Raw genomic sequence first — 27,930 nt, 5'->3', positions numbered from 1 at the left:
TGGGAGAGTTTTGGAATTCTGGGAAGGGGATTTAAGGTAGTTCGGAGGTTCCTGGGCATTTTAGACGGTCTGGGAAAGAATTGGTGGTCTGGGAGGGGGTTTGGGGTATCTCTGGGGTGTTTGAAGGGCCGAGGGCGTTTCGGAAGCTCGGGAGAGTCCAGGGGGGAATTTGGGGCATCCTGGGGGGGCGTCCAGAGAGTTTTGGGGGTCCCGGGTGGGGGTTTGGGGCTCTCAGAGGTATTTTCGGGGGGGATTTGGGGCGTTCTGAGGCGCATCCCGGGGTGGGGGGAGGGACTTACCCGGCTTCTTCACCTTCACGGCCAAAACGGCCCCGGGGGCGTCTCGGGCGTCTGTGAGGGGTTGGCGGGTCGGGAGGGACCCCCAAAACCCTCCCTGAGTCCTCCAAATGCCCCCAAAATAGTCCCAAATTTTTCCGAAATCACCCCAAACTCGCCGCCATTGCTCACCTCTCCCGGCATCGCCCTCGAGTTCCGCCCTCCGACTACTCTGCCTCTGACTGGTTGTCTTCCGTGCCCGTCTCCGCTCCCAGCCAATCATCTTTCAGCAATGCAGCGCGCGGTGACGGCGCATGGACACCCGCGCCATTTTGAGCCTGTCCCATACTACAACTCCCGTCATACACCGCGGCCGGTTCTGGCCAATCACAGGTGGGACTACAACTCCCGTCTCCCCCACGCCCAATCGGGTCGGTCCCAGCTGGTTTGCGGCCCCCCAAGTGACCCCCGGACCCCAAACTGCCCCAGAAGTGCCCCTCGGACTCCCAAGTTCTAACCCAATACCCACTCTGGACCATCAAATTCCCTCCCTGGGCCCCTCAGTGCACCCCAAATTTATCCAGGACTCACAAGTGTCCCCTGAACGACTCTTTGAACCCCCACATTCCATCCTTGGACCCCCAAGTTTCCCCAAGTGACTCCTCGGACCCCTCAAGTGCCCCCCCAGTGCTCATAAAATCTCCCCCAGACCCCCATGAGACCCCCAAGTGCCCCCCAACTGACCCTCAGACCCCAATTCTACCCCAAATCTCCCAAATCCCCCCAGCCCCCCCTTCTCATGGGGCCCTTTCCCAGGATTTGGGGCTCCAAAGGGGGCACTTGGGGAGCCGGGGGGATTTGGGGGCACTTGGGGGGCTGGTGAGTTGGGGAAGGGATTTGGGGCGGGATTTACAATTTGGAGGGGAATTAAGGGAATTTTGGGTGGAATTCAGGGAATTTTAAATGAATTTAGAAGAGGTTGGGTGGAATTAAAGGAATTTAGAGTGGAATTAAATAATCTTTGTGTGAAACTAAGGGGGGGGTTGTTGAATTTTAGGGATTTGCAATGAAATACTGAGGATTCTAAGAAACATTCATGTATTTTTGAGTGGAGTTAAGAGATTTGGGGTAGATTTAGGGATATTTGGGGTAGAAATTAATAAAACTTAGATGGAATTAGGAAGTTTTGAAGTGGAAATAGGGAGATTTGGAGAATGTTAGAAAAAATTAAAGTGATTTTGCGTGAAATAAATGGGATTGGAGAGATTTAAAATTTATTAAGAGAGTTCTGGGTGAAATTAATGAGGATCTTCAGTAAAATTAAGGGAATTTGGTTTGGAATTGAAAATTTGTGGTGAAATGAGATCAATTTTATGTGAGGGAATTTCAGTGGAATTCAGGAGATTTGTGGTAAAATCTCAGGATTTTGATGCATTTATAGGGGTTTGAGGTGGAATTAAGGCAACTTTGAGTACAACCAGTGTGGTGTGAGGTGAAAGTCAGGGGAGGTTTCAGTGGAATTAAAGGAATTTTGAGAGGAGATACAAGACTTTGAGGGGGATCTTGGTGTTTGGGGGAAAACTGGGGGTACTTTGGGTGAAATTCTGGGGAATCTAGAAGAGATTAAGAGACTTTTGAATGGAATGAAGGAATTTGGGAAGGAGCCAGGAGGCTTGATGGCACCATGGGAGATGATGGGACAGAGCAGGTGAGATTTTTTTGGGGTGTGAAATCCATAAATCCCCTTTTCCCAATGAATTCCCAAAGTCCGTGTCCTGATGGATGTTCCCCCACCTCCACTCACGCAAGTGCCCACAGGGAACCAGGAGAGTGTGGAGACTTCCAACCAGGTGTGTTCCCAATTTGGGTCACTGGGAATGTGGGTCACCAGGTTGTTCCCAATGTTCCAGGTTCAGGAGGATTCCCTGCACAAAATAAAAGACACTAAAACACAGCTGAGGTAGCAAAGCAAATTTCTTGGTGAGCAAAGCCAATGGATCCTGTTCCTTGGCACACACACAGCACATCCCCAGCCCTGCAATCTCCCCAGCCTGCGGGGCAGGAGCAGCAGGTGCAGCGGCACTGGCGGCAGGGCAGGCAGGCAGTGCCCCTTCAGGCCGGGCCCTGCACCAAACCAGGCCCAGATGGGCCTCCTCACCCCCAGCCCAGCCCACCCCTCCTGGCTCCTCTCTCTGCAGGGCAGCTTTGCCAGCTGCAGCACCAGCCCCTGCGTGCCCATCGCACCAGCCCAGGCTGCAGCAGCTCAAGGGGCTGACTCCGGGACAACAACGGCTCTGCCCGTCATTCTTCCTGGGGCACAGCCCAAGCTCTCAGCACTTCCAGCTCTCACTGATGGCTCTTTCTCCAGACCTCAGTTCTCCACAGGCAAACTCTGCACTGTTTTCTCACACCACATTGACGAGCACAACCACAGACCAAATATGACAGGCCCAGACACGACTCTGGTCCCTAACACAAAACCTCCTCAGAATAAAAAGCTTCCTCTGCTTCTGGGCATTGGGAGGATAAGGCTTAGCCTCACTCTGTTCTATTTGCATTCATTACAGTTTGTCACATGATTATGGAGCACAAACTCAGGCTGGGTGGAGAATGGATTGAGAGCAGCCCCAAAGAGGAGAAGGACTTGGGGCTGGTGATGGATGACAAGCTTAGGCAGCTCTGCTTGGCTGGGCAGGGAAGCCACTGGCAAGAGCCCAGTGCTCCCTGAGCATCCCAGCACGGGCAGTGTCTCCTCTGGGCCAGCGAGGGGCTGGGAGAGGGGTCTGGGACAGTGTCAGAGCCCAGAGGGACCCTCCAGCAGAGACCAGATGGTGTAAATCCAGTGTGATGGTTGGACCTGCTTGCAGCTGTCTGTCTCTCACTGAGAACTAACTGGGGTCTCCCTCATTCAATGTCCTTTCAGAATGGGATTTAGGGAACAGATCTGAAGCCTCCCTGCAGGGTCCTCTTTACTCCTGCAGCCCCTGACACTGCAGGTGTGACAATGATGGGCTGAGTAGAATTTTCAGGCTCCCATGAAACCACAAGCAGATACATCTAAAATAGGCAGTGCACAAAGACATTTCTGGAACAGATCTGATAAAAATTTATGCTGTATAAATTCCATTTCTCATTTTTCCACCTGAATTTTATCAGTAAAATTGCAATTGCCTCTTTTGATCAGTACCACCCACAATGCATTTGTGACAGTGAACTCAGTGTTTAGTCTCAGCTGTAGCCATCAGCAGACATTGCAATGCCCACAAGCCTCTGAGCACTAAGGCAAGGAGAGTTAGGCCCATCCAGGCCTCATTTGCAGCACTCAAACACAGCCCTGTTACTGGTGATCTTGAAATAGAATAAAATTCCAGAGGCCACCCCAGAAAATGCCTCTGTAGTGTCAAATAAAATTAAAATATTCACCCTCCCCTCCGAGATGGACCTCTGGCCAACAGTTCCTGCCCACTCCTGTGCTGGTTGCTCCTGAGTCACCTTGCTGTCAGGTCCTAAACAGATCTTTTCAAGGGTTCCTTGTTTAGAAACTACACCCTGACACCTTTTTTTTCCCCAGAGATGTGTGAGAAAGGGCAGTGCTGGTGCCACTCAGGGCAGGGCTGAACACTGGGGTGACTTGGCAGCTCCCTCTGCACCGTCTGTGCCATGTGCATTCCTTGGAGAAATATTTCTGCCCAAATGGAACACAACAGTGGCCTGTTGGACACGCTGCCCCCAAAGGGGGAACTCTGAACATTTGGAATAAAACAATGACCCCTTCCAAGAGCCAAGCAAAGCTTGGAGCTGTTTCCTAAAAGCATCATGTGTGGTGTCCTCAGTTGTGTCTCTGGGCAGCTCTGCAGGGGCTGCTTTGTGCAGGGCAGCCCTGGGGGCCCTTTGCCCACGGGCAGGGCTGCACTCTGGGGGTTTGGGGCTTTGGTTCTTTGGTGTCCAGGGGCCACTGGGAGTCCCTGAGCCTGGGTGGGGACGGTGGGCAGGGCTGGCAGGGACAGGCTGTGGTGCCTGTGACACACAAGGGCAGTGTCCCCTCAGGGCAGCTCTGCAGGGCCAGCAGTTCTTGCTGCTCCAGCACAGGCTGTGCTGTGGGTGGGTGCACACACAGCTGGTTTGGGGCTGGTTTGGGGCTGCCCTTATTCCCACACAAATATAAGTGTCCCTCTGGTTTTTATATACATTTAATTTGGAGCCCTGCAAAGTCCTCCTCTCATCTCTCTGGCAATGGGAATCCTTCCCTGTGCTCTGACTGTGCTCTTGGGTTTCAGGTTTGCCATCCAGGGCAATGGCCAATGTGCCTACACCTACTCTGACGAGATCAGCAGCAACTGCTGCTCTCAAAGGAAATTCTCCATCTGCAGCCACCCCCAGAAGAGCCCAGTGGGGTTTGGAAGGATCAAGGAACTCAGAATTCCACCTGAAACTTCCCTCTTGGCAAAGATCGACCACCAACTGCCCTTAATCCCACACAACCATGAGTCTTTAATATTAATTTTAATTTGGAGCCCTGGAAACTCGTCCTGAGAACAGCACAGAGTCAATCCCTGGGTATTTGCAAGCACCATCAGGGTGGAGAGAGGGACCTACAGCAGCTCAGACCCCAAACCCACATCGATCAGCCCCTACTGGCAGCTCTGCCCTCCTACCCCTCAGGGATTGCCACTACCCAGGAGCTGCTCCCTGCTGGAAATACAGGGGGAATCTGCTCCAGCCCCTGCCTGGAGCCGGGCTCTCATGGATTTGGATCGGTTTTCGGATAGAGTCAGGGGGATTTATAACTTTTGGATGCCTCACCTTGTCCCTGCAGCAGCCACACCACGATGCCCACCAGGACCAGTGGCCCAACCCCTCCAGTTCCCAGCAGAGCCCAGAGCCAGTGAGGACCTGCAATGGGACCATCCTGGGAGTGAGGGAGGAAGCAGCTCTTCTTCTTATGTGCTCCCTGCTCTGCTTTTAATGCTCTGCCTCAGCTGCAGGTCCCCCACATCCCTCTGCTCAGCGAGGAAACCTCCCAAGGCTCTCTGGGAGCCCAGAAAACCCACAAGGTGCCTCTTTGTTCACTTGTGCCAGCAAAGCTGCAGAGCCTCAGAGCTCAGTCCCTCCCTCTCCTGCCCTGAGCTGCACCCAGAGGTGCCCTGGGGATGGGGAGACCCCCAAGCCAAGCCCTGGGGATGTTTGGAGTGACTCCAACCTCTGTCCCTGAGCAGCAGCACCACCAACAACTGAGTGGGACCCCCATTCCCAGCTCCGTGCCCTGCTGAGGCGGGAGGAGGAACAATTGGGAAGGAGGCGGGGCGGGGAGGGGAAGGGGTTTGTCGGGTTTAGTTCTACTTCTCATTCTCCTGCTCTCATTCTGGCAGGAACAATTTAATTCACACGCCCACTCCGAGTCTGATTTGCCCGGGATGGTGCACGGGGAGGGATCTCTCCCGCTCCCCATCCCAACTCCCGAGTCCTCCGTTGGATTTTCCCTGCCCTGCCCGCTCGCAGAGGGAGGGAGAGCGGCTTTCGTGGGTCCCGCCCCAAGGCAGGGCCCCCGCCCCCCCCGAGCTGTCCCGCAGCTCCCTCCTCAGCCGGCCCGGATCCATCTGCTCGCAGAGCCCGGGCAGCATCTCGGCGGCTCCGCAGGGCACTCGCTGCTCCCTTCGGGCTCGCAGGGACCCCCCCCGGTCTCCCCCGTGCCCCCCGCATCCCCTCCCTGCCCATCCCCTGGGAGCGCCGAGCCCGGCCCCGCTCGCAGCTCCCTCGGCCCTCGACAGCAGCAGCAGAGCCCGCGGGGCCCGACCCAGCGCCAGGGCCGGCCTGGCAGCGGCGGAGCGGGGGCAGCGAGGGCTGCGGCGGGGGGAGCGCCCGGGGCACCGGGGCGGACCTGACCGATCATGCCCGGCCCCTGACCGGCCCTGTCTGTCCCTGCCCGGCCCCGTCTCTCCCTGCCCCGGCCCTGTCTCTCCCTGCCCCGGCCCCGTCTCTGTCCATGCCCGGCCCCGTCTCTGTCCATGCCCGGCCCCGTCTGTCCCTGCCCGGGCGCTGCCGCCGATCGTGGCCGTTGGAGAAGTTTCGCCTAAAGAAAAATGGGCGGGGCAAAGGGGGCGGAACTGTAGGAGGTGCCGAGCTCCCACTGGCTGCTGTTACTATCATTCATCGATGCTGAGCGTCCATTGGGCATTTCCGCCGTCACTCTTCGTTCCCACCCACCGCGCAGTAGGAGGGGCCGGGAGTGCAGTGGAGTCCGCGCCTGCGCAGTGATGGGCGGAGACCTGGATGTGGGGGAGGCGGGAAGGGACTTGTGCGGTTTTTCCCTCCCGTGTCCTGGAGCTTTCCCCGTTCCCTTTCCAGGAGCTCCTTCTTCTCGAGACCCCCCGCGCCGTGTGGGCCGTGACGGTGAAGGTGGAGAAGCCGGGTAAGCCCCTCCCCCCACCCCGGGACCGCCCTCAGGTCCCTCCCACCACCCCCAAAAACACCCTGAGATCCCGAAACCCTCACCTGGGACCCCCAAAACTCCCCCAGGATGCCCCAAATCTCCTCCTGGACCTGATAGAGCCACTCAAAACACCCCAGACACCCCCTCCCCCTAAAACCCCAAGACCCTCCCCGAGACCCCCAAAACACCGCACAGACCCCCCAAACTTTCACTCAGCCTCTGCAAACCATTTCCGACCCCCAAATGACCTGCCTGGTTAGGGGGGAAGGGTCACACCCAACAGTCAGTTCTGCAGCTTTTGGGCAATTTCTGGAGAGTCAAAGCCAAGACTTTGGAGAGTCAAAGGTTTGATTTGGAAATATTGTAAATCCTTCAGTGCTTGGAAAGAGGAAAACGTGCCAATAACCTGGGCTAGTGGAAAGGGATGAGCTTTAAGGGCCCTTCCAACCCAAACAATCCTGTGAGTCTGTGAATTGAGCTTGAGGAATTAGTTAAAAACCCAGCTCCTCCTCTGGACTTGGATCCAGTTCCAACCCCCTGCAATTTTAGGGCTGGGTTTAGGGCTGCTTTTAGGGCTGGTTTTAGAGCTATTTTAGAGCTGGTTTTGGACAGTTTTAGAGCTGCTTTTCAGTCTGTCTTTAGGGCTGGCTTAAGAGCTCACTTCTTTCTGGTTTAGTGTTGGTTGAGGGCTGGTTTAAGGGCTGGTTTTAGTACATGTTAAGGGCTGGTTTAGGGCTGGGTTTAAGTGTAGTTTTAGGCTGGTTTTCAATACCAGTGTAAATAGCAAATTATTTTTCAAGTGCTCTCAGCACTCCAAAAGTCAATTTGACACATTAATTTATCAGAATTATTATATTCTTTATTATAGCATTTTACATTATAATTATATCTTATTACACCTGCTACAGTCCCTCACCCCAGTTGAAAGCACTGAAAATTGTGGCATTAAAACCTGTCCCTCCACATTTTGGGATGGTGTCTCATACCTGTAATGTGCCAATGGAAAAGGATAATTTAGGGACTGAGTTCCACAGTTTTACTTCTGTGCGACAGGAAGAAAACTCAAAAATATGTGTGTTCTGTTCCAGGTTGTTCCAACCATGAGAAGATCCAGGGTGTAAATATTAATTAGGATTAATCAATTCTCCAGCTGCACACCCAGTCACACTCTCCTTACAACCAGGAGAAAGAAACCTCAGTGGGTAAAAGCTGATGCATGAACTGTAATTTTAGACTTGGAGTCTGAAAAGTTCTTTCTATCCCAGAAAATGTGACCAGCTGAGGGTGTGGATATCACTGGCTGCTCCAAGTTATTCCCCCAGTCCCACATCAATATTGAAAAGAATTAAATTTAAAAAGTTCTGTTACAATCCAGGTCCCGACAAAACTTCCCCATGCAAAGCTTTTTGATTCTAAAAGCTGATAGAAAATGGGAGATTTATGTTGCATTATTGACAAGTCCATGTGTTGGTTTCCTGGGCAAACCTGGGACTTTCTGCTCCTCTGGTGCTGCTCTGCCCTCAGCCCTGGGCTTGGTGACCAAAGCAGTGAAGTACCAAGGGAGATCAAACTGGTGAGCTGAGGGACTCCAGATTTTGCTGGGACTTGTCCCAAAGATCTCAAGGAGAGTTAAGGAATATTCATTTCCCAGATAAATTTGGGGCACCACGTTTTCTGTTAAATATTGGTGTCAATGTTTTCAATACCTGTATAAATATCAACTTATTTTTCAAGTGCTATCATCACTCAAAAAGTCAATTTTATGCATTAATTTTTCTGTATTATTTTATGATTTATTAGATTATTTTATAATATTACTCTAATTATCTGTTACTATAACTTCCAAATTAGCATTCAGAATATCACAGCATTCAGAAAAAACCTTTTGCACTGAGAAAAACTACTATTTCTTGCTTTTTTTTTTTTCCTTCCAGATTCCTAAGTACTTTTTGTTCAGGATATTCAAGCACTATTTTCTTTCCTCACCAGACTGTTCCAATATTTTATTTTAAATGTCTAAATCACTTCCTTTGTTTTATCCACTGTTTTTGTCACCCTTACATGTTTAATCACATTATTTTCCTTATTTGCTAATTATTTGTGTCTCAAGTAAAGCCCAGTGCAATTTTCAGTCAGTTCAAGGCCACCTAAACCATATAATGAGAGCTATTCTGAGGGAATTGCCTTTAAAACTCTGCAATTTTCTGGAAAATTAGTTCATTGTTAATTAACTTTAAAGTTCCTTGAGCAATTGTTCCAGGGAGGGTTCATGGGGATTCCAGGCTGAAACCAGACACCGTTTAAAATTCAAGTTACAAACCTGTCTCAGTGTACACAAGATGTGTCTCCTTCAAGGCCGAAGTCTAAGTTATAAGTTGTTGTTTTCCATAACTTGGCAGGTGGCAAGGCCAGACACGGACCAAAAATAATGGCATCTCATCACACCTGAATACACAGGGGTCCCCCTGTGCACGATCCCCTTTCTCCATGCCCATATTTCAGGGTCCTGGGGGTCCTGGGGCTCCCCCTTTTCCACACTGCCATCTCTCCAGGCTGCCGGGGGACCCTCACCTCAGCTATCGCCCCTCTCTGCTCCCCATCCCTACAAGTCACCAGGCATCTGGTGTCCATAAAAAGCTGCAAACCACCGAGATGCAGGCAAAAAAAAACCCCTCACAGATATCAAAACTGCAAAACATCAAGATTCAGCCAAAACTCACTCCCAAATACGTAGATTAAGCCAAAAAATCCGTCCCAGAATTTCCCCTTCTCTGGTCTGTTCAGTTTGGGGTTCGGGGTTCCACCTTGTCTGAGCTGCCGGGGGACCCACGTGTATTAGGACGGGCGGGAAGATGTTCTGTCTCCCAGCCCGGCGGGTAGACGTATTGTCCCTCAGCCCGGCGGGTAGACCTGTTCTCCCTCAGCACAGCTCCAGCCAGTGCTCCCAGACCATCTGTGTCCGCCCTGCTGGGCGCGCTCTGCGAATGGGGGAGGAGGGGGAGGGGCGAGGTCGAGCCTGGAACACCCCCGGTAGAAGAGGAGGGGGCAGCCATGCTCCTCCTTTTCCTTTTCCAGGGTTCCATCTGCACCCGAAGGACTCTCGGGTGACCGGGAGAACAGGGTGGGAAAGAGAAGGGGCCCCCAAACTCCACAGTGCCCCCGCTACCCCACCAAGGGCCATAAGGGCTGTGCCAGGGAACACGAGAGCCGGGATGGGCCCGGACAAAGCCCCCAAGGGCACCAGGATGTGCCGCTCCTTGGAGCCCGCGCTGGGGCTGCCGCGAGGCGGGGCCGGAGCTGCACACAGGGACGGCAAAGGGCCCCGACAAAGTGCTGCGGGACCCCCGAGCCAAGCCCCGAATAGCCTGGGGGAGCTCTGGGGGTTTGGTTTGTGTTTGAGGGGATGGTTGAGAGACCCAAAAGCTGAGCTGGGAATGCCCCTTGGGGGTCCCTGGGAGGTGTTTTTGGGTACCCCAGTGTCGGGTCCTGGCAGAGCCCCTTGGTGGGTGGGGGGATGTGGGGACCCCCTTGGGGGGGGTTGGTGTGCCTGGGTCAGACCCTTCATTGACAGGTTGGGGAGGGGGCCTCCCAGTACACGGGGGACCCGCAGCAGGCCAGACAGGGGAGCCCCCCCAAAGTGGAGAGACCCAGAGAGGGGGAATTCCTGAGAGGGATTTTTTTGGCTGAGTCTTGGTGCTTTGGGCTGAATCTTGTGAGTACAGGGGGGACACAGTGCTGGGAAAGGGGATTTCAGGGGGAAGCAGGGCCAAGGAAAGGGAGTGTAGGGGGTTGGAGGAGTGGGATGGGGAGTCCAGGGGTCCCCAATGTTGAAGAAAGGGAGTCTTGAGGTAGGGACACCCAGAAAAGCTGGGAAAAGGGTTAAAATTGTCCCTCAATGTTCCAAACAGGGCAGGGTGTGTGGTCTGGAAATGCAAGAGTGGGGGTCCCAGAGTCAAGAAAAAAGGGGTGAGGGGGCTGGAGTAGGTGCGATGGCAAGGAAAGGGGGTGCAGGAGGGTATTTGTGCAGGATAAGGGGGTGCAGGGGCATCCCAGTGCCTGGAAATGAGGGATCAGGAAGGTCCCGAGGTTAAGAAAAAGCAAGACTAGAGGTTGGGAGAGGTGGTTGGGGACTGCAGGTTGTGTCTGTGATGAGAAAAGTGCAGTCCAGAGGGTGGCAGGGTAAAGGAATAGGGAGTGTGGAGTTTGGGAGAGACATGATGGTGTTACAATCTGCTTAAATATTGCAGACATAGCTTGGGTTCAAAATGTTTTTCCTAACAATATTAAAACTCAATTTAATTAATTAAAATTAGTTAAATAATTAATTAAAAATTAAAAATTTTTTAAAAATGCAGAGAGAGAGGGAAATAAGAACAGTTAGAAAAACTCTAAGAGTACTTTTTAGAAGCAAAGAAAAAATTTTATCACCAAAACCAACTTTTTCTCCCAAGTTTGTGTGTGTGTGTGTGTGAGAGAGAAGCGATGTTGTCTCTGTTCCTGCAGGCAGAGGTGTGGAATGCAGCTCTTGCAGTGCAGATGTGATGCTCAGTCTGTGCTGCTCTCCCTTGTGCAGCAGGGCTGCTCCTCGCTCTCTGCAGAGCTCTCAGGCTCCGCGGAGCTGTCGCTCACGGGCAGCAGCGGCGCAGCCACCCCAGGCTGAACAGGGCCAGGGCTGGGTTAGCAGGAGCAGAACTGACGCAGGGAGCAAGGCAGAGCTCAGCTTTCTCCTCAGTCTGCAGGGGCAGGCAGGCAAGCAGCTTGGGTGGGGAAGAAGGAGGGTAAGAAGGTGAGATGGGTGAGGCAGGGAGGAGGTGGGAGAGGTTCTTGGCTGTGGTTCTCTCTCTCCATTCTCCACACACCCTACGCACCGAAATTCCAAGGTGTTCTTTGGGAGTTTTTATAGACTGCAAAAATACTTAGACACTGTATTTTACAGGTAGCTTGCAAATTTCTTAAAAGCAGGATATAGTTTTAGCTAAGTCATTACAACAAGAGGATGCTTGTGTGAGTTCTCAGCAGGCAAGAAGTTTGGGTGAATTTGCTGCCATGACTTGCAGGAAGCTTGGGGAAAGGCTTTGGCAGGGTGTTTGTTTGTAAGAGAATTCTGTCTTTGTGTTGAACTGCTGACAGAAAATTCTTGGATAGGATGTTTATGATAGGAGAACAATGGGGGAATAATATTTATTTCATTTCTCAGTTATTGGTGTTTAACATATGGGTGGGAAAGGGGGGTCAGGGGGTAGTTGGAGTCAAAGAAGGGGAATGTGGGGGTGAGGTGACCTGGGATGGATGGGAATGGGGTCTTGAGGGTCCCTGGTGTCAAAGAAAAGGGGGATCCAGGGGCTCGGAGAAGTGGGATGGGCAGGAAAGGGGGGGCAGGAGGATCCTGGAGTCAGAGAAAGGGGTGTCCAAGGTTGGAGAACAGGGAATAGCCACACAGGTGGGTTCCAGAGCCCAGGAAAAGGAGGTGCAGGGGGATAATGATAATAGTAGGGAGGAGAATGAGAAAACAATGGGATGGGGCTCCAAAGTGCTGATTTCCAAAGGCAGAAAAGAGGGGAGAGGGTGGGGAAGTGTCCCCAGGGAAAGGGATACCAGAGCAGATCTGCTGCTCAGTGCCAGAGCAGGGACTGGGAACAAGGATTTTGGGAATTCAGGGCAGTGGGAGGGGGATTTCCCTCCCCATGCTGCCCATCCTGTGCTTCCCAGAGCCCAGTCACTCCCACTATGAGCCCAGTTGTTCCCAGTATATCTCAGCTACCCAGAACAGAATCCTAGTTGGCCCAGTATGCCCCTAGTCTGTCCCACCATAGTCTCAGTGACGCCCAGTAGTGCCCAGTATAGACCCAACCATTTGACTTGCTCCCAGTTGCCCCATATGTGGTTTCAGTTTTCTGCTAGCATAGTCCCAGTAACTCCCACTGTGGTCCCAGTCACCCCCAGTATGGTTCCAGTGACTTCCAGTCTCTGCCAGTATGGTGTCAGGATGATCCCAGTTGCCCCCAGTCTGTGGCAGGAGGAGCCTAAAGCTCCTGGATCACGTGGAGGACCCACCCAGAGGAGGGTCCCTCCAAGTTCTGTGGCTGCAGGAAGAGCCCTGAGGAGCCGAGGGCTCCCCAGAGCCACCCCAGGCAGTCGAAGGTGGCCCCATACTGCCTCCTGCTGCCCCTTGTGTCCTCCAGCTTGGGCCCAGCTCCTCCTAGTGTTATCCGAGTTGCCTTCAACATGGTTCCACTTGCTTCCAGTATCAGCCCAGACTCATGCCATTAGCTCCAAGTGTGCTCCCAGATATTTTCCAGTCATTGCCGGCATGATCCAAGTCACTCCCAGACAGTCTCATTATGGTCCCAGTATGACTCCAGTGCTCCCAATATTACCCCAGTTCCCCCCACATGATTCCAGTTGCTCCTTTTTACCCCTACTCTGGTTACACTCACTCCCAGTATATCCCAGTGGTGGGGTGGCTTTATATGTTAGAGAGTCTCTTGACTCTGTTGAACTTGAGGTCAGCAGTGACAAGGTTGAGTGTCTGTGGACCAGAATGAGGGGGAAGGCCAACAGGGCTGACATCCTTGTGAGTGTCTGTTGCAGGCCACCCAACCAGGATGATGAAGGGGATGAATTATTCTACAAGCTGCTGGCAGATGTCTCAAAATCTCCAGCCCTTGTTCTTGTGGGTGACTTGAACCTGCCAGATATCTGCTGGGAGCTCAACACAGCAGAGAAGAGGCAGTCTGGGAGATTCCTGGAGTGTATAGAGGATAATTTCCTGCTTCAGCTGGTAAATGAACCTACCAGGGGTGGGGCCCCTCTACACCTGCTGTTTATAGAGAGGGGCTGGTGGGAGATGTAGTGGTCAGAGGCTGTCTGGGTACAGCAACCCTGAAGTAACAGAATTTTCAGTGCTCAGGGATATGAGGAGAACCAGCAATAAAACCTCTTTGCTGGACATCCAGAGGGCAGATTTCAGCCTGGTCAGAAGACTGGTCCAGAGCATACCCTGGGAAACAACCCTCAAAAACAAGGGGGTACAGGAGGGATGGATGTGCTTCAAGAAGGAAGTCTTGAGTGCACAGGAACAGCCTGTCCCAGTGTGCCAAAAGGGAAGCCCATGGGGAAGACATCCAGCTTAGTTGTACAGGGAGATTCTGAAGGAAATCAGCGATAAAAAGAGAGCTGACTGAGTGTGGAAAAAAAGGGCTGGCTATTTAGGAAGAGTTTAGGAACATAGTTAGGTCCTGTAGGAAGAAAATGAGAGACAAAATTGCAATTTGAAGTCAGTTTGGCTACTTCTGTTAGGGATGACAAAAAGTGCTTCTATAAATATGTTAATAGGAAAAGGAGGGACAAGGAAAACCTCCATTCTTTGTTGGGCTTGGGGGAGAACATTGTTACCAGAGATAAGGGGAAGGCTTAGGTACTTAAGACCTACTTTGCCTCAGTTTTCACCAGTAGGACAGGTGGCCCTGAGGACAACTGGCCTCCTGAGCTGGTAGAAAAGAGACAGGGAGCTGAATAGTCCCGCTGTGTTCCAGGAGGAAATAGTGACTTACTGAGGCACCTGAGACTCACAAGTCTGTGGGGCCAGATGGGATCCATCCTGGGGAGATGAGGGAGCTGCTGGATGAGCTTGCCAAGCCACTCTCCATCATCTCCCAACAGTCCTGACTCTCTGGGGAGGTCCCAGAAAATCGGAAGTTGGACATTCTCACCCCAATCCACAAAAAGTGCTGCAAGGCTGACCCTGGCAACGCCAGGCCTGTCAGCCTGACCTCGGTGCCTGTCAGGGTTATGGAGCAGATCATCCTGAGTGCAATCACACAGCACCTTCAGGATGGGCAAGGGCTCAGACCCAGCCAGCATGGGTTTAGGAGGGGCAGGTCCTGTCTGACCAACCTGATCTCTTTTTATGATCAGGTGACCCATGTGGTGGACGAGGGGAAGGCTGTGGATGTGTCTGTCTGGACTTCAGCAAGGCCTTTGACACTGTCTCCCACAATATACTCCTGGAAAAGCTGGTAGCCCATGGCTTGGACAGGTGTACCCTCTGCTGGGTCAGGAGCTGGCTGGAGGGCCGGTCCCAGAGAGTGCTGGTGAACGGGGCTGTGTCCAGCTGTCGGCCGGTCACCAATGGTGTTCCCCAGGGGTCTGTGCAGGGCCCAGTCCTGTTTAACATCTTTATTGATAATTTAGATGAGGGGATTGAGTCCATCATCAGTAAATTTGCTGATGACACCAAGTTGGGAGGGAGTGTCGAGCTGCTGGAAGGCAGGAGGGCTCTGCAGAGGGACCTGGATGGACTTGAGAGATGGGCTGATTCCAATGGGATGAAGTTCAACAAGGCCAAGTGCAGGTCCTGCCCTTTGGCCACACCAACCCCTGCAGCGCTCCAGGCTGGGCACAGAGTGGCTGCAGAGCAGCCAGGCAGGAAGGGATCTGGGGGGACTGAGGGACAGGAAGCTCAACAGGAGCCAACAGTGTGCCCAGGTGGCCAAGAAGGCCAATGGGATCCTGGCCTGGATCCAAACTAGCGTGGCCAGCAGACCCAGGGTAGTGACCCTTCCCCTGTACTCTGCGTTGGGGAGGCCACACCTTCAGTGTTGTATCTGGGCTCCTCAGTTCAGAAAAGAGATTGAGGGGCTGGGGGAAGGCCAGAGAAGAGCAGTGAGGCTGGAGAAGGGACTGGAGCAGAGGTCCTATGGGGAGAGCCTGAGGGAGCTGGGGTTCTTTAGCCTGGAGAAGAGGAGGCTCAGAGGTATTTCCATCACTCTCTGCAACTACCTGAAAGGAGATTGTAGACAGGTGGGGTCTGGTCTCTTTTCCCAGGCACTCAGCAATAGGACAAGAGGGCACGGGCTTAAGCTCTGCCAGGGCAGGTTTTAGGTTGAATATCAGGAAGAAGTTCTTCACAGAGAGAGTGCTCAGGCATTGGAATGGCCTGCCCAGGGAGGGGGTGGATTCTCCAACCCTGGAGGTATTTAAGGTGAGACTGGACGTGGCACTGAGTGCCATGATCTGGTGATCAAATTGGGGTTGGATTAAGGGTTGGACTTGATGATCTGGGAGGTCTCTTTCAACCCAACTGATTCTGTGATTCTATGAGAACAGAGCAGGGATGGTGGCAAGGCCCTGTCTTGCCAGAGGCAGAGCACAGGCCCAAGGGGAAGAGGAAAAGAGACAGAAGCTCCACCTCCCTCTCTTTTATACTTCTTGATGCTTCCTGGTAATGTCAGGTGATATGAAATACCTCTTTGGTTGCTCAAGTCAGGTGATGTTTGTCTCTTCTAATCTGTGTCACATCCTCTGGGCCTGATGAATTGAGGCCTGGCTGAAGCTAAAGCTAAAACTACGACACCCCATTACATTCTATTCTCAAGCTCCATTTCTATGATGGTTCGGGATAGAATTTACACACTGAGAAATGACTTAACAAAATTCCAGGGATCTTGCTTTCAACTGGCCACGTCCTGGGACTGAGAGGATCTTCTCAAATAATATTTTGGGTGTCACTGGAGTCCTCGGGGTGCTGGAACCCATGTAGGATCTGCAGCTTTGTCCCAGCTGGGTCATCAATAATTGTCACCAAAAGTCATCAGGAAGGAATGAGACCCTCCAAGCCCCTCCGTGGAGTGTCTGTGACTCAGACACTCCTTTATTCTGGGCAGAGACAGGGAGAGAATCTCTCCAGCTCCATACAAGCCCTTCCAAGAGTTATACATTTTGGCAAACAAAGAAATTGCATTTTTCCTTCTAAGATATACAATTCTCTTCATTAATTGGTATTCTATTCTTTATTGGCTGTTTTGGTCAACATTCTTTGGTGCTTTTATCATTCTGTCTCAGGCAAAGTCTCCAACTCTCAGGCTGAAATGTCTTTGATAGTCTCCTCTGTATCTTCTGGTTGCTCCAACATGGCTTTGAGGGACCATATATTTAAGATACCAGATGTCCAATCTTCATCTACCTTAGGCTTCTCTTTCCTGCAGCCCATCAGAGCCAGTCCAGGGAAACTCAAAGCTTTGGTGCTTTAAAGACCAGACTGATGAGAGTCTGTGAGAAGTAACGCAGTCAACGATTGCCACTAATTAAATATTTAGGAAAGTTGTATAATTTGCAGCACTGCAAGTCACTGGGAAGTGGGTTGTGGGGGCTGAGATGGGATGTGAAAGAACCAATGGCCAACTGGAAGAAGATCTGGGTAGTCTGAGAAAGTTGGGAAGGACATTGAGGAGACTTGAGGGGCCCTGGGAGGGCTGGGGGCAATTGGAAAAAAGCTTCAGGAGATCTGAGGGGTGTTGGAGGGGGGTTGGTGGTTCCTAGTGGGGCTGAGAGGGGCTTTGAGGGGTGCTGGAAGGGCTGGGCAAGGACTGGAAGGAGGTTCCACATGACCCTGCGTGGGATGGTGTGACTGGGAGAAAGGTTTGGTGAAGGTCATGGGGGGTCTGTGGGAGGATTTAGGGGGTCCTTCCCCCCTGGCCCTGTCTGGAGCTGCCGCCGGACGCTCCCCAAGACGCTGCCAGGGGTCGGGGCTCCATGTCAGGGGTTTGTCCTCCTGGGCTGGGGCTTCTCCCTGTGCCACAAAGGCAGGGGGTCACTGGGAGTCGCGTTTCACCCCCTCCCCTGCTGTCCCTCTGCCCCCAGCCTGCTGCTCCCAGTGTTCCCAGTAAAGCATTCCAGTTCTCCCCAGTCCCGGTCACTGGGGCTGGCTAGGGGGATCAGCCAGAGAAGGCCCCGAATCATTTTCCAGCCAATCAGAGCGCGCGGCGCTGATAACTCCGCAGTTGCCAGGCAGACCCGCAGCGCCCCCCGCTCCCCACCCCAAACAGACCCGCGCCCCCTCCCCTCGCCCCCAGCGCCCCCCGGAATGGCAATTTTTTGGCGGGGGGAGGTGGGGGCGCCGAGGCCGGCCCCCCCCGCGCTGTCCCTGCCGTGGTGGCTGCGGCGGGGGCCGAGTGCGGGCGGGAGTGGACAAGAGCCCAGCCCTGCCCCATCCTGAGCTGCCCCAGCTCCATCCCTGCTCCTCCCGCGGGGAGCGGCGGGGCTGGGGGCAAGGGGGGCCTGGAGGGGTGGTGCTGGGCCTGGAGGGAGGAGGAGAAGAGCTGGAGTGGGGGGGACTTAGGGGGCGGAGAAGCAGCAGGAGAGGAGGGACAGAGCAGGGGGAGGAGCCGGGACAGGGGACACAGAGAGGACAAAGCAGCACGTGGTGGGCGCTCGGTCGGAAGGTCGGTGTGGGGTGGGCGGGCGAGAGCGGTTTTGGGGCCCCTCGGGTTATCTGGGAGGGAACCCCGGGACCCGCGGAGTGGGAGAGCGGAGAGGGGCGATAGTGGAGCTGGGGAAGCCCCGGAATGGTGGAACTGGGGGGCGGGAGCACAGAGGGAGCCCCGGGCCCCTTAAACGGGGGTCCCGGAGAGGGAGAAGCCCCGGCAGTGTGGAGAGAAGGGGGGAGCAGCAATGCAAGGGGGAGGTGGGACCCCCAAGAGCCTGGAGAAGGCGAGAGCCGAGAGAGGATGGAGCCGTGGGATTCCTGGGATCCCCAGCAGCCCGGAGAGGGTGGGACGGGATCCCCAATACAAGTGGGACCCCCAGCAGTGCAGTCAGATGGACCCCAATAACCCCATCGTGGAGAGTTCAGAAAAGAGGAACTGCTGGGAGGGTTGTTTTGGGCTGAAGTTTGGTGTTTTGGAGGAATTTAGGAACACAAGATTAGAGATGGTGGAGAATGAGGGTGGGACTCGGGAGGTGAGGGGAGACCGGCAACTTTGGGGGGTTTCGGGGGACTCAGGGCAGGTTTTGGGGGTCCCACATTACGCACCCACCCCCTACCCTTCCCTGGGACCCACCGGCGCCGTGTTGGCCGTGAGAGTGAAGGTCGAGAAGCCGAGAAAATCCCTCCCCCATGCCGGGACTGCCATCGGGTCCGTCTGGTCCATCCCACATCCTCCCCCACTCCCCCCAAAAAAAAAACCAAACCATCTTGAGATCCGGAAACCCCACACTTAAAAGCACAGGATTCCCCAAATCACCTCCTGGACCTGCCAGAGCCCCTCAAAACGCCCCAGAGTCCCCCCCCAACCCTCCAAGACTCCCCCGGAGTCCCCCAAAATTCCCCAGACCCGCCTAAACACCGCACAGAACCTCTCAGAGACCCCCAAAACACCCAAGAGAACCTCTCAGAGACCCCCCCCAAACTTTCATCCAGACCCTGCAAACCACCCCAAGACCACCCACTCCCCCCCCTAGACCTTTCCAAATTCCATCACCCTCCCTCCAAACCCCCTCCCAGACCACCTCAAATGTCCCCAGGACCCCCAAGCAACACCAGAACCCCCCAGGCCTCTCCCAGATACTCTCAAACCAGTCCAGGACCTCCCTAAATTCCCTTTGAGATGCTGAACACTACTCCAGAATCCTCCTAAATCCTTTCCAGACCTTCCAAACAACCCAGAACCCTCCAACTGCTTCTAGACCAGCCCAGATACTCCCAAACCCTTTCCATAAACCCTCGTCCCTGACCCCCCCAAACCTTCTTGAAGGGACAGTTGAAACAGAGAGAACTGAAGCTAAGGGAGACATGTGGACAGCTCGAAAAAGCAGGAAAATCAGATTAATTTGATGGGTTTTTTCCTAGAAGCTGAAAGGAGGAAATTGGGGATGATGCTCTTGGAAAAAGGAACGGTGTGAGCGAGTGAGGGGCGACCACAGTGTGGGGAACAAAGGGAGTCACCCCCAAAGGCGGCTTTGCTTGGGGGGCATCCCTGGATGCTGGAAAATCCTGGGATCTTCCCATGCCTCCAAATGGAGGCGCCTGGCACAGATCCCCTAAAGCCCCAGACCATCAAGACTGGGCAAAAAAACCCCAAAATATGGAGATTAAGGAAAAAGAAATTCAAAGCACCAAGATTCACATCTAAAAAAACCCTCCAAGAAATTTGCTCCCTGTGGTCTCTGTGCTTGGGGTTCTGGGGCTCCTCCCTGTCCAGGCTGTTGGGGGTGCCTTGTGTTTTGGGGTCCCGTCTCTGGGGTTCTGCCTTTTCCAGGCTGCTGGAGATCCCGGGAATTTCAGAGGTCCCCCACTCTGTGATCTGAACCCACTGAGTTTCTTTGATTCCCCCCTCTCCATGATCCCTCCAAGGAATGCCGAGGGTCCCAGGGGTCCTTTCTGCCCTGACTCTCTTCTCAGCGTGCTCAGGGTCTTCCCTGGATCCCAAAATAGACAGCCCAGAGAGGGGGCACCCTCAGGACCCCCATCATCCTGGAGAGGTGGGGCCCTTGGAAACCAGCACCCCAAGCAGAGAGTCAGGAGAGGAGGGACTGCGGGGGCCCCAAATCCCCTCTGGTGTCCCTATTTGAGGGTTGAATCTTGGTGTTTTAGGCTGAATGTTGAGGGTGCAGGGGGGACACAGAGCTGGGGCAGGGGGTTTTCAGGGGGTCACATGGCCAAGAGAAAAGATGTGATTTGTCAGAAAGGTGGGATGGGAAGCCCAGAGGTCCCCTGTGCTGAGGAAAGGGGGGTACAGGGGTCCTTGATGTTAAGGAAAGGTGGGTCATGATGTAGGAAAACCCAGGATGGCCAGAAAAGAGGGGTTCAAGGTGTCTCCCAGTGTTCCAAAAGGGATCTGTGGTCTGGGAAATGCAGGATTGGGGGCACTGGGGGTCCCAGAGTCAAGGCAAAGGGGGTGTGGGGTCTGGAAGAGGTGGGATGGCCCAGAAATGGGGTGCAGGGGGGTGTTGGTGTAGGATAAGGGGGGCAGGGACATCCCAGTGCCTTGGAATGGAGGATCAGGATGGGCCCAAGGTAAGCAAGGGTAGGACTAGGAGTGGGGAGAGGTGGTTGGGGTGTGGAGGTGGTCGCTGCTCCCAGAATAAGGGGGTTGAGGAGATGGGAGAGGAAAGGCAAAGGGATTGTGAAGTCTGGGAAAGGAAGGATGAGAGGGCAAAGGAGGTCAGGGTGGTCCTGGGTTCAAAAAAAGGGGGATGTGAGGACTGGTACGCCGGGAATGGCCGGGCAGGGCATTGTGGGGCCCTGGTAGCCTGGGGAGGGCAGGGACCCTTGAGAGGGAGGATCCCCAATACACAGGAGACCCCCAGCAGCCCAGACAGGGGGGACATTCAGAATACCAAAAGGGAGAGGTGAGAGACGAGAAGGTCCTGGGAGGGTTTTCTTGAGCTAAATCTTGGTGCTTTGAAGGTTTTTAAGGACACAAGATGCCCAGTGACTTTTAGAGAGGAACTTGGGCAACCCAACCCAAGGCACTTACAGCTTGTTTTCCCCCCAAAACCAGGATTTATCCTTCTGAAGGTGTGTTGGAATGGCAGAGGAAGCTGCAAGGAAGAGGAAGATGCCCCGGGACCCCCAGGCAGGTGAGGAAGAAGTCAGTGCCCCTTTGCCCCTCTCTTGTGCTGCATCTTCCAGCCCAGCATGGCCCTGGCTGCAGGACAACCCCGCTGCTGACGCCGTCCTGCCGAGGCCGGGTTTGGGGGGATGTCCTTGGCCTTCCCTGTGGGCCGGAGGGAAATGCCCTGGGTGTCCTTGTTCCTTCCTGCCCCAGGCCCCGAGCTGAGCACGGGGAGCACGGAGGACAAATCCCCCCAGCAGAACCTGGTGGCAGAGGCCACTTTGAACAGCTCCACAGAGCAGGAAGTCACCGAGGAGAAAAAGCCACGGAGATCCCTCAGGAGGAGAAGCTCTCAACCGAGTTTTGGGTCCTCCGAGCAGGATAGAGCTACCCAGTGTGGGAAAGATGGCCAGAGCTTCAACCAGAGATCTGAGCTGGGGGTGCAGCAGCACCTTCAGAAAACGGAGAAGCGCTACAAGTGCTTGGCATGTGGGAAGGGATTCAGCAAGAGTTATCACCTGATTCGCCACCAGCACATCCACACTGGGGAACGGCCCTACACGTGTAGGGAATGTGGGAAGAGCTTCAATCAGAGCTCCAACCTGATCAGCCACCAGCACATCCACACTGGCGAATGTCCCTACACGTGTAGGGAATGTGGGAAGGGTTTCAGTCACAGGTCCCACCTGATCCGGCACCAGATGATGCACACTGGGGAACGTCCCTACGAGTGTTCCCAGTGTGGGAAGAGTTGTCGGACCATCTCAGAACTGCTCATGCATCAGCGCACACACACGGGGGAGAGGCCCTTCTGCTGCACCGACTGTGGGAAGAGATTCAACCACAGCTCCAACCTCATCATGCACCGGCGTCTCCACACCGGGGAGAGGCCTCACAAATGTGGGGACTGTGGGAAGAGCTTCATCCGTAACGCTGAGCTCATCAACCACCGGATGAACCACACTGGGGAAAGGCCGTTTGAGTGTTCCGAGTGTGAGAAGAGGTTTAAGACCAGCTCAATTCTCCTCAGACATCAGCGCACACACACGGACGAGAGGCCCTTCTGCTGCACTGACTGCAGGAAGAGATTCAAACATAACTCCACCCTCATCACCCACCGGCTTATCCACACTGGGGCGAGGCCTTAGGAGTGTGACGAGTGTGGGAAGAGCTTCACCCGGAGCTCTGCCTTGACCAAACACCAACGGACCCACCAGTGAGGGAAGCCCCACGAGTGCCCCGACTGTGGGAAAATCTTCATCTGCTGCTCCATCTCTATCACCCACATTCCTTGTGACCCACATTAGGAAGACCCCTGGCTGGTGGTCTCCACATCCTCCTGGTTCTCCGTGGGCACTTGAATTAACCCAGGAGGAGGAACATCCATGGTGTCATGGGTTTAGTTAGGCCGAGATTTAGGCTGTAGTTTTTAGAGCAAGGCCTTGGACAATCAGCTGACTCCTACTGGCCAACTCTGTTGCATCCCATATTCTGACATCATCTCAGATAGAAGAAGAGAGGGAGGAGGGATTTTCCTTCTTCTTCTTGCCGGAGGAGCAAGGAGTTTGTTGGCATTGCAGAGCTCCTGGGGGGAGACCAAGATACTGAGAAAGTTGAAATTTATTTCCTGTTTGTTCTTGCTACCTTTTATTCTTAGTCTGTAATTTGTATTTGTTTTGGTTTCTATTTTATTTTCTGTTTAATATACCTTGTTCTGCTGAACTATGTCCTGTGTTTTGGGTTTTATAGCCTTAGTTGAACCTCTTGCATTTTGGAGGGATGAGATGACCCTATTGACAGAAAAATCCTGCTGTTTGTAAACAATTTTTAGGGGTTCTAAATGGCTCTTGGGAGTCCCCCCCTCATTCTGGGGGTTGCAGAGACCCCCTGGCTCCACTGGGGCCTGAGGGGGGTTATAATGCCCAGTTTTGAGCTGTTGCAAGAGGCTTGTGGAGGGCCCAAGTCTGATGCACATCCCACCTGCAGGAGGGTGTCCCCCCTTCCTCCAGGCCTGCTGGGGTGGGGCTGGGACCCCTCCCCACACAGGGATCACCTACGGTTCTTTCTGGCAGATGAGGCTCCTCATGCACTGGGACCAGCCCAGCTGGTGTCACAGAATCCCAGAATGTGCTGAGTGGGAAGGGACCCCCAAGGATCATGGAGCCAAACCCTCAGCCCTGCACAGGCCCATCCCCAAGAGTCACATCCTGTGCCCCAAGTTTACACCTAAGGCTGAGAGGAAATAGAACCCACCAATCCCAATACAGGTGGGTCCCCCGGCAGCCCAGACAGGGTGGAAACCAGAACACTGAGGTGGAAAGACCATAAAGGGGAACTCGTGGGAGGGATTTTTTGGCTTAATCTTCATATTTTGAAGTGGGTTTTGGCTGAAACTTGATGTTTTTTAGTTTTGATATTTCTGAAGGTTTTTTGCCAGAATCTCAGTGTTTCGGAGCTTTTGATGGACACCAGGTGCCCGGTGACTTCACAGACAGACTTCACAGACAGACAGACTATTCTGAGTTTGAAGGGACCCACAAGGATCGAGTCCAACTCTTAAGTCAATGGCCCACACATGGGATTGAACTCATAACCTTGGCATTATTACAACCAAGTTTTAACCCACTGAGCTAATCTCAGGTTCTAGAGATGAGGAGGGGAGAGGAACGAAAGCTGAGCTGGAGGCCCCCCAGCAGCCTGGAGACAGGGGAGTGTGGAAAAGGGAGAGCCTCAGAAATCCCAGGACCCTGAAACAGGGGCCTTTAGAAGGAGGAGCCTGCACAGGGGTGACCCCTGAGACAAAAAAGTGGAGAACCCAAAGAGGGGGAATCTCTGGGAATGGCACCCTGAAGCAGAGTCAGGGCAGAAATTACTCCTGGGTCCCCAACACTTTTGGCAACTCTGAGACTTCCATTCTGGACAGGAGAGATCCCCAGAACCCCAGAGTGGAGAGACCAGAGAGAGGAAACTTGTGGGACTATTTTCAGGGACAGAATGATCATTGTTTGGACTATTGTTCAGCTGAGTCTTGATGTTTTGCAGTTCTTAGTCGTTGATCTCGATGTTTCTCAGCATATTTGTTCTAGGGAGGGTTCAGAAGGACTCTGAGCTGAAACTATGACACCATATAAAACATGAGTAAACTTCATTTATTCAAGTGAAATAGCAAAGGAAAGAAGAAAAAGTGAGAAGAGGGAACAAAAACCAAACCCCAAGAGAACTCCTACTCACTCACACACCACTCACACAGTTCCTACACCTCTGACACCCTTCCCATCCATGCCGACCCCAGTGTGCTCAGGATCCCCAGTCTGAGCAGCTGCTGCATCCTTGGCCTTGGGTGGCTCAACACACTCAGCAGCGTCCCCGTGGGAGTCACCGCTGTCCTCGGTGCCAGCACACCCCTCCTCCTGGAGCAGGGACTGTCTGTTTGGATACACTTGCTCTGGGACGTCTGTCTGGGTGTCTGTGGCCAGCACAGCCCAGAGAAAGGCCACCACTCCCTCCCCCCATTATGTAACTGGAGACCCCCTGAGCCTGCACAGTGTCTATCGAGGGTCTCCCTTTCTTGGTCGGTCAGGAATTTTCATCATCTTCCTCACCCTTTTCTCCTTGACTCATCCTTGAGTGGCTGTCAACAAGCAGCCAGGCTGCAAAAGAGTCCCTGTGTACACAAGATGCTTCTCCTTCAGGGCCGAAATCCCTCATTATCAGTTCTTGTTTTCCATCACTTTCCAAGAGAAGAACAGACTCTCAGAGGCATCAAGGCCAGTCACAGAACAAAACAGCACCTCATCCTGCCTAAATACAGCGTGGGAATCCTCTTGAACCTGTAACAGAAAATTGGCAATGAGGGTGAGATTCTGAGAGCACAAAAACTGACCCAGAGGTGAAGAGGGTTAAGTCAGTGCAGGGCACAGCTGGACTGACAGACACTGTTCCCCAGGGCATAAAACCCAGGGCTCAGTCAGGGCAGGGCACAATTGGACTGACAGACACTGTTTCCCAGGGCATAAAACCCAGGGCTCAGTCAGTGCAGGGCACAGTTGGACTGACAGACACTGTTCCCCAGGGCATAAAACCCAGGGCTCAGTCAGTGCAGGGCACAGCTGGACTAACAGACACTGTTCCCCAGGGCATAAAACCCAGGGCTCAGTGCAGGGCACAGCTGGACTGACAGACACTGTTCCCCAGGGCATAAAACCCAGGGCTCAGTCAGTGCAGGGCACAGCTGGACTGACAGACACTGTTCCCCAGGCAACACAGACTGGGCTTGGTCAGGGGATGCAGAGCTGCACCAAGAGATGCTGTTCCCAGTGGGTGGGTGGTCACAACTCATATCTGTGTTTTTCCTTTATCTGCTGTGAAGACAGTGCCCTACCTTTTTCTTATTGCATAGTGTAGACCCTGTAGGTGTAACCTGATCCCCTCTGCAGTCAGTGCTGTGATAGCACAGTCAGCAAAAACCCCTCAGTCCTTTGTGTGTGTGGTGTCACAGGATGATATCGAGTGAAGTGTCTTATGATGTTTTATTTTTGCTTGAAGTGTTGTGATATTCTGTGTGTTTTGTCTGTGTAGAATAGTTTGTTGTTGTGTTATGTTTGTAGTGTAGAGATGTTCTTTAAAAAAGCCTCAGTCTGTGGCTCCTCCAGTGGAGCCACCAGGGTGGACACAGGAACTGTGGAGTGCACTGTGGGATAAACTACAAACTTGTACAGGCATTAAGTTTGAACTGTGGGAGGCAAAAGACCCCATGGGAGTGTTGAAATACTGAGAAGAATTTGTGCAAATTCCCCATCCATGATCCAAAGAGTGGCTCAGTCACACCTGATGAATGGGCAGGTGCCTGTTGGTTACATCAGAAATGAAACAAAAAGCTGAAGCTGAGGCAGAGAGACACATAAAAACTGAACAGGGAACAGACCAAGCACCCACACCAACATGCTGTGTGTTTAGAGACGACCCTCACCCCTTCACCCAATGTACCATCTGGTGGTCTGGTGGGAATAAACAGGGGGTCTGAGTGCTTGTGGTCACGGCGGGAGGTCACTGAAAAACAGCAATGCAGACAAAACACAGAGAAAAACTGTCCTGGTGTGGGGGCTGAGGGATCAACCAGTAATTGGGTAACTTACTAAATTGGAAATGCAAATTGGTGACTGAAACCCTTACAAATGTTTTCTAATAGTTCCTTGAATCAGTACATACATCCTAGACATGGATATATTGTGGGGTACTGCCTTAGAAATCAGAGGTAGATATCAGGAATTTGGTGCCACGCAGTGGCTCCATGCCAGAGCTGTCACTGTGGGACTTACACAACAAAAACCAAACATTCCCACAGCTACAGAAATTCTAAACATAAACCAGTGTAAGATTCTGGGAGGACATGCACAAATTCAAGCCTCTCTCAATGCTTTGTTCCAAGCAGGTGGTGTCTGTCATGCACATTCTCCTGTTCACAGCCCTGTCTGGGCTGTGAAGGACTCGGGTGGCAGCTGGTGGGTGACTGGAGATTCCAGGGCAGTGAACAACCAGACACCCCCCACAACTGCTGCTGTTCCTGAAGCTGCAACATCAGTGCCCCACCCCAGGCACATCCAGGGACAGGGGACACTGTTATTATTGATGCAGCCAATGCATTTCTCACAATTCCAGTTTCACCCAGGGCACAGGATCCATTCCCATTTCTGTGGGGTGGGAACCAGGACACCTTCACCCATCTGCCCCAGGGCTACAAGCACAGCCCTGCCTTTTGTCCCCAAGCCACACACTGCACTGGAGCACAACACACTGCACCTGCCCAGGTACAGATCCTTCAGGGCACAGATGGTATCCTGGTACAGGGACCTGATCACCATCAGGTGCAACAACAACTGGATGCCATCCTTGCCTTGTTAAGGTGCTGTGGATGGGCAGTGAATCCCACTGAAATACAGGGCCCAGTCCAAGAAATCAAATATTTGGAAATTAAATGGACCCACAGTATTCAAACAGTCTCAGAGAAAGCCTTGGCCAGTATTCAAACCTCACCCACTCCAGAAGATAAGAAAGGAGTGCAGCACTTTTTAGGTTCTATTGGGTGCTGGAGATCACATGTACCTGGTTCAGCAGTGCCACTTAAGCCATTGCACAAAGTTACCCAAAAGAAGACTCAGTTTGAACAGGGGTCAGAACAGCAGAGTTAGTGAGTCAAAGACACACCGAGCCTGACCAAGGGACCCACAACATGCCCAACTACCAAATAGGTGGGTGGGGAAAGCCCTCCAATCAGCTCACAGACACTCAGAAACAAACAGCATGGTTTCCTGAGGGCAGGGCAGGGATTCGCCGTGGCAGACCATGCTGGAAAGCTGCAGCACTCACTGCAGCCCCACACACACAGTTGGTGGCTGAGGGGGAAGGAGGCAGCAGCCACTTGGCTGAATTGGTTGCTGTTTGGCAAGCCATGGACACGACACCACCCAATGCTATTTGTTCCCTGTGCATGGACTCTTGGGCAGCAGCACAGGGGCTGTAAACTGGCTGGGCAAGTGCCCTGCTGTCCTGAGGAATAAGGCTCCCCCTGAGTCAAACCACAATGACAATCCGCAGTTCAAGCCAAGGGAGGTAATTTATTGAGTTTCACATGACAATATACAGAGCTCAGAGGCAGAGACTGAGGCAGGGGCAGGGTTACTGATAACCTCCCCCATGGGGGATGGATCAGGGCTTTGACCTCCTTGCAAATGGAACACAGACCCAGCAGGTGGGGGGTGTTGGAGGGTGAGGGCAGACAGAATACACACATGCAAACACAAACAGCCTGTGGTGTTCTGGTGCCTGGGCCTGCCAGTGGCAGAAGATCAGCTGTCCTTTTCTTGTCTCCAAGGGTTGGTGTTCAGGAAAT

The 27,930-nt window shown here is 53.3% G+C and overlaps 1 protein-coding gene across 1 annotated transcript in view; it reads left to right on the top strand.

The window, feature by feature from the left end:
- Nucleotides 1–27,930, top strand: part of LOC139684145 (uncharacterized) — a 1,342,464-nt gene that overhangs the window by 862,376 nt on the left and 452,158 nt on the right. Inside the window, 2 exon segments of the mRNA XM_071579746.1 lie at nucleotides 9,708–9,714; nucleotides 21,509–22,284. Of these exon segments, the coding sequence (XP_071435847.1) occupies nucleotides 9,708–9,714; nucleotides 21,509–22,284 (783 nt within the window).

Source organism: Pithys albifrons, chromosome 32 (genome assembly GCF_047495875.1).
Source record: "Pithys albifrons albifrons isolate INPA30051 chromosome 32, PitAlb_v1, whole genome shotgun sequence".
Classification (NCBI taxonomy): Eukaryota; Metazoa; Chordata; class Aves; order Passeriformes; family Thamnophilidae; genus Pithys; species Pithys albifrons.
This window is presented reverse-complemented; position numbering and strand designations above follow the sequence as displayed.